The sequence below is a fragment of the Leucoraja erinacea genome, chromosome 31 (genome assembly GCF_028641065.1).
Source record: "Leucoraja erinacea ecotype New England chromosome 31, Leri_hhj_1, whole genome shotgun sequence".
NCBI lineage: Eukaryota > Metazoa > Chordata > Chondrichthyes > Rajiformes > Rajidae > Leucoraja > Leucoraja erinaceus.
In genome coordinates, this window is record NC_073407.1 from 16386415 (window position 1) to 16393611 (window position 7197).

Sequence of the window (7197 nt, forward strand, 5' to 3'; positions counted from 1 at the left end):
GAAGCTACACTTGCGTACATTCTGAAATTTATGCAAGTGTCTCTGTTACCACATAATCTCGGTAAAACCTCATGTGCAAATTCCACACAGACAGCACCCAAGGTCAAATGATATGAGCATTGTGTCTCTAACATTGTGAGGCAACAACTCTATCAGTTGTGCCACTGTGTCACCCTCAGTTGAATCTTTCATAAATCTGTAGTTCTGTGGTCATAATTACATGATGAGTTCATGTGGGTTTAAAAAAAATTCCTGTTCTTTAGTGAAGGCAAATTTCAAGAGCAGCCATGATTTGAACCCAGCTCTCTGAATAGTTAGTCTTAAACTCTGGATTGCTAGTTGAAAAACTTCCCCACTGCACCATCTTGATCCCCCTCCCCCAAAAGACAATTGCAATTAATTTAATTAACCCAACAACTTTTAAAATTAAAGGCAGAGGTTACCTTAGTTTCTTGCATACCTTATCAATTCTTGAAATTATACAATAGTCATTAGTATCATTTTAATAGCCTCTAGAATGCAATCGGCAGAACTATTCCACACTGTACGGATGCTATTGGTTCTCTGTGTCATTCATTTATCACGGGAAGCCTCAATGCACTGTGGATTTTGATCTATTTAATGTGCGCCCACAATGCCCTGATATTTGATATAGAAGGTTATTCAACTCGCCTTTCACTAAATAATTCACCTGGCGCAAGTTACTTCCAACAACGCAAGCTGCAGAATGGAGGAATACACAGACAGTGAGTAAATGCACATTGAAATATATGCAGTGCACAAGATGATATGTACATTTTACAGGAAGATATGAAAAATAAGTTCGCAATGGAATATAATCTACCATGTTCACATGTTTTTTTTTTGGTTCCTTTTCTAGGTATTTGATCTGGCCGTGAGCTATACGATTTCACTGTCTGAGTACATCTTTCTAAGAGGGGAATTAGGTCAATCCTGTAGTCTCTTGCCTCAGTTTGCATACAAGGTTGCATACAACATATCGATAAATTCAATGCACGACTGCTTAAGACCAGTTAATCTCTACATCATAGAACAGTTAATCACCTGTAACTTGATGTTCTTATAATAATCATGCAGGTAAGTGTGTTACATTATTGGACCAGAAGATCTTCAAGCAGTATTTTAAAAATACAGAGGTGTTGTTGAAACAGGTTGAAAGAGTTGGATACCGGCAGAACTAAATTACCTTATCAGCTTGGCAAGATTTAATTTCAATGGCTGTCATTCATTTGGGAACTCGGTATGTTTGGATCGCTTCATTTTAGTTTAGTTTAGAGCTATAAGCACGGAAACGGGCCCTTTGGCCCACTGAGTCCGCACCGACCAGCAATCCCTGTACATTAACACTATCCTACACACCAGGAACAATTTACATTTATACCAAGCCGTTTTACCTACAAACCAGAACGTCTTTGGTGTGTGGGAGGAAACCGAAGATCTCGGAGAAAACCCACGTGGGGGAGAACATACAAACACCGTACAGACAGCACCTGTAGTCGGGATCGAACCCGGGTCTCCAACGCTGCAAGCGCTGTGAGGCAGCAACTCGACCGCTCTGCCCATTTAATTTAGTGAGGCTGTATAAACATAAACAACAAAGAAAAAGCCATTTTATCCTTTATGTTGGCTGTTCGTTAGATTTTATGCATTTTATGTGAACTTAGTTCGTTGCAACATCAGAATGAAACTAATCAGAAATACCATGATTTGATTACGTGAAATAATAAGCATCTTAAAGACAAATTGTAAATTTCAGCAGCAGTGATCTTGCCTGTCATCCTCATATGATTTTCCACAATTTACTTTGTCAACTGAAAATTATGTTGTAAAATAGTGTCACGTTTGATTTTATTACCACAATGAACAGCTCTATCCAGCTCTATTTATAAAAGATAATAAGGTCCTTGACTTCCTAGTTATTACAGAGAGACATGATTCGTGATGATGCTGGAGATATTTGTCATAACAACGGTAATACATGATTAGGTCAAGAAGAAAAGTTTAGCCAAACAGTATTGCCTCTGTTGTGCGATGCTTATTCCGAAAATAATTCATTAAGGTGGGGGAATTGAAAACTGCCCAAAGTTGGGTGCCTAATTGGCAGTGGTGTAGATATGGTAGTAGGATTTTTAAAAAACCCAGCTACAATTACACCATAGATTACAGGAAGCCAGGTAGAAAGTATTGAAAGTTGAATCTTTTTTGAGTATATGTGTGAACAATCGGGGGACTGAAATCTCAAAGTAAAATGGGGTCTTTTCTTTTCAAACAATGAAGATTAAGTTGAGAGCAAAGTTTTCAAAATGTCGATGGGAGTTGACACTGCTGACTCGGGTAAATGATTCAATGTTGAGCAATAGACAAAGTGCTCATTGGGTCAGGCGGCAGTTGCGGATGGAATGGACCGATGGCGTTTTGGGTAATGACCCTTCTTCAGACTGGAAAGAGGACCCAACCTGTCCACTGCCTCCACAGATGCTGCTTGACTCGCGGAGGTAATCCAGCACTTTGTGCTTTGCTCAAGATTCAGGTATTTGCAGTTTCTTGCATTGCCTAATGATTCGATATGATTGTAGCTCCAAGCGCCATGGTTTAAAAAGCATGAGTTTGCAGTAATTGTTTCCATAATTCATGTGTGATGATAACCATGGAGTTTACTGAGATAAGAAAGTTAAAGAGACATCAAATACATGGTGAGAAAGAGTTGAGATTGAATGGCGCAGAGAGCAGGGTGGCTTTACCCAGGGGTTGGACAGGCTAGATGCAGGAAGATTGTTCCCGATGTTGGGGAAGTCCAGAACAAGGGGTCACAGTTTAAGGATAAGGGGGAAATCTTTTAGGACTGAGATGAGAAAAAAAAAAAATTCACACAGAGTGGTGAATCTCTGGAATTCTCTGCTACAGAAGGTAGTTGAGGACAGTTCATTGGCTATATTTAAGAGGGAGTTAGATGTGGCCCTTGTGGCTAAAGGGATCAGGGGGTATGGAGAGAAGGCAGGTACAGGATACGGAGTTGGATGATCAGCCATGATCATATTGAATGGCGGTGCAGGCTTGAAGGGCCGAATGGCCTACTCCTGCACCTATTTTCTATGTTTACAAGTGGAAGAATAGATTGAATTGAATTGAATCCAACGGTCCTTTGTATTAAACATAAGTTTGTTTTTCCAGCTGTCATTTTGCAGACTTCGGACGCACCAGTGGTGTTTCCTGCTCTTCAACGTGGTTCTTTTCCACGCCTTTCTCTTTGGGGCGGACTTTATGGAAGAGTATCTGCTGCAATCCTCCCCGACTACCTACACGGATGCCCAAACGCTGGATATCCGTGAGAGAGCCAGAAAGCTGGACGTGAGCCCAGTCAGGAAAAACATCTCCAGGTTCTTCCGTATCGGTAACGCAGGAGCGTGCGCCGACAGAGATCTCTTTCTCCTGGCCGTCGTGTCCAGCGGTGCGGGAAACCGAACACGGCGGGAAACGATCCGGCGCACGTGGGCGAACGTGACGAAGGTGGACGGATACCATTTGATGACGCTCTTTGCGATCGGCATCCCTCCAAAGCCGGAAACGCAGGGCGACATCGATAGAGAGTTTGCAAAGCACAGAGATATCATCCAAGGCACCTTCTTGGATTCACCCAGCAACGGTGTCCACAAAACCATCATGATCATGCGTTGGGCCGTGACGTTCTGCTCCAAAGCTTTATTTATTCTGAAATCCAATGAGGAGACCTTTGTCAACTACAAAAGCTTGATGGAGTATCTGCTTGGTTTGAAGAGGCACGCAGAAGATCTTTACATCGGGAGGGTCTACCACCAAGTTATGCCGATCAGAGAGCCCCAGAGCAAACACTACATGCCTGTTAGTCGGTATTCGGGGAAATTCTATCCTGATTATTGTAGCACCACTGCCTTTGTCATCTCACAGGATGTGGCCAGGAAAATCTTTGTTGTTTCCCAGGCGATGGACACTTCAATATCTGAAGATGTTTTTGTTGGAATCTGTGCCAAGAAGGCTGGTGTGGTGCCCATCCACAGCTCCCGGTTCTCCGGGGAGAAGCACATACGGTTCAACCGCTGCTGCTACAATTTCATCTTCAGTTCATTCGGGCTGACTGACGAGGAGCTGGCGAGGGCATGGGAGGAGATTACCGACAGCAGACGCTGTGCCATGTTGGAAACATACTACGGACTGGTCAAGTGCAAAGCCTTGACCTATCTAGACAAGCTCACTTGATGTGGTGGCATTGGTTCTGAGTGTATTCCTGGACCAACACCCAAAACATTGCTTGATTAAAATGGTCATTCCACGAAACTCCAATTCTTGCTGTAGAGAATGAGATGGTCATGGGTTCAAGTCCCGCCACTGACACTTGCACACATGACCTGGGCGGTGCATCCATGGTGGATGTAAGATACCAGTTCAAAATAGAGTGGGAGAGTTTGTTCCCATTGTCCCAGTCAATACTTATACCTCAAGCCATATAATTAAAAAACAGATGACCACGTCCCTGGGACATTGCATCTTGTCGACCCTTTCCATGTACAAATTGGGGCTGTCAACATCTCCATTACAATAATAACAACACTTCAGTATCAATTTGTTTAGTTTTGTTCATGTCACGTGTACCATGGCACAGTGAAAAGCTTTAGTTGTGTGATTACAATCGAGCCATCCACAAGCCATCCTCTGGTGATCAGTAGTTAGCATGTGCTCGCTCTCCAGTCCATTAACCCTGTATCGTCTCCTTTTTGTAAGAAGTAACTTTTCCATTTTAAATTTAATTACTGCTTCCCATTGCTTCCACAAGGAAATTCAACCCCTCATCCGAAGAAAGGTCCCGACCCGAAACGTCACATAGCCATGTCCTCCATAGATGCTGCCTGACCTGTAGAGTTACTCCAGCACTTTATGCTCTGTGTCTTCGTTGTTGGAAAAATACTAAAAGATAATGGTCAAACATGCAGTTATCATTCATTGATTTTTGTGTTTGTGTTGTGGAATTTTTAAAAGCTGCATTATTAGAAATAAATATTGATTGTGTTCAATTAAAAACTAGATCAAAGAGCCTGTTTCCAATATTTGACAGTTATGTAAGAAATTGTTTTAATTTAAGGTTTCTGATGAGTGCAGGCAAATTGGACCAGCCCAGTACGCCAACTTGGTCAGCATGTTCAAGATGGGCCGAAGAGCCTGTTTCCATGCCAGACAGCTCTATGAGTCGATGATTCAGACTCAGTTTGGCACTCTGCCCACAGTCAAGTCTCCTGGACCATTTACTAGAATGATCAGCAAGGTATCAGGTAGCCACCTGTACCAGTAATCATTCTCTCATTAACATCAAGGAGGGAAAAGAGTACAAATGTATTTTTTTATAAATGTTGTCAACTAAAGTGCAAGCAAACAAATACTCCTTGCATCCTTGTTTGAAAAGAAAACATTCTTAATATGTTGTGACCCTCATGGGAGGTGGTGTTATGGATCCCATTTCAGATTTTGCTTATATTATTACCATGCATTGACTGGGATTATGGTGATTTATGGTTGGAACCATTTATAATTTATGTGTGTTTCATAGAGTTACTGTGCATTCTGAAAATAAATTATAATAAACTGCTCTGGTTTAAACCATTTGCAATATAACTGGCCTGTTATGCTGCCGCAGGGTCAGGGTTTCATGGCTTTGTTGTCAGTATATATGGCGATTAAACAGTCTCAATTCTCTTGACTGTCGGCATTTTCTTGAGCATATGACAAAGTTTGCCCCCCAAAAAAATGGAAAGGCCATTCTCCCTAATGTGACATCCAGTAGCATTGCAGATTTAGCAACTTCTGAAGAAAGAAGAGATTCAATGGAATGATTTCAAAATCAGGCCAAACACTGTAACAGCAGCCAGTATAATGTCTCATGGTGTTGGAAGTCTTTTTTGGGCAGATCATTTCCTATTTAAGGAAATATACTCTATGAAAGAACAGGGTCGTTAGTCAAAGTATTCTTGTGTGCACGGTGTTTCCTTCCTAATAGACACTTGGTAGCAATTTTATCATCTTGACACATCCTTAACTATTCACTCAAGAGTATGTTAGAATAGAATAGAGAATAGAATGCCTTTTATTGTCATTCAAACAGCTTGGTTTGAATGAAATTGCATTTCTACAGTCTTAACATTACAAAAAAAAAACAAGACACACACTTAACCCAATTTACACAAACATCCATCACAGTGAATCTCCAACACCTCCTCACTGTGATGGAAGGCAAAAGTCTTACCTCTTCCCGTTGTTCTTCTCCAGCAGTCCAGCAGTCCAACGACTGGGGCTCCCGATGTTAAAGCCCCCGGTGGGCGATAGTAAGTTTCACGGCCCCGCTCCTGGTCATTTAAACCCCACTATTCCAGGTGATTGTTACAGGTGATAGAAGATAACTGGCATTACCCTACTCATGAATCAACTGTCTGTTGTGTTGCAAGAGCATAGAACTTAGAGGGTTTCGGCCCGAAACGTTGCCTATTTCCTTCGCTCCATAGATGCTGCTGCACCTGCTGAGTTTCTCCAGCTTTTTTGTGTAACCTTCGATTCTCCAGCATCTGCAGTTCCCTCTTAAACAACATAGAACTTACATAATTGTTTTTTAAACCATTTGTCATCGTTAAAACATATACGGAAGAAACAGGGTCCATTAGTATCTTGTTTTTGAGTGGACGGCATCCCATCGATGTTGACATCTATATTTCACATGCAAATTTTTGGATCAAACCCCTTTAATTGCCTTGTTGGTGGTGGGGTGAAGTCTGCACACAGTAAATCTCTCCACTGCAGAGTAGGAAGTCAGAGCTTCAATCAACAAACAATGGCAGCAAATCCATTCAATAAACCTTAAACGTGTGTATAGAACATAGAACAGTACAGAAGATAGATATAAAATTCTGGAGTAACTCAGCGGGACAAGCAGCGTCTCTGGAGAGAAGGAGTGGGTGATGTTTCGGGTTGAGACCCATCTTCAGAGTGTCTGAAGAAGGGTCTTGACCCGAAACGTGTCCCACCCCTTCTCTCCAGAAATGCCGCTTGTCCCGCTGAGCAGCTCTGGCTTTTTGTGTCTATCTTCTGTTTAAACCAGCATATGCAGTTCCTTCTTACTTGGAAAGGTGCAGCACAGGAACAGGTTCTTCAGCTCACAAT

At 42.0% G+C, this 7197-nt stretch overlaps 1 protein-coding gene across 1 annotated transcript; it reads left to right on the plus strand.

Annotated features, from left to right (window-relative positions):
* Positions 1-636: 636 nt before the first annotated feature.
* Positions 637-6430, plus strand: LOC129711992 (beta-1,3-galactosyltransferase 9). Its single transcript, XM_055660100.1, has 3 exons — positions 637-746; positions 881-1098; positions 3193-6430. Exons 2-3 carry the CDS (start codon positions 1093-1095, stop codon positions 4252-4254), a joined length of 1068 nt encoding a protein of 355 aa, XP_055516075.1. The 5' UTR covers positions 637-746; positions 881-1092; the 3' UTR covers positions 4255-6430.
* The last annotated feature ends 767 nt before the right edge of the window (positions 6431-7197 follow it).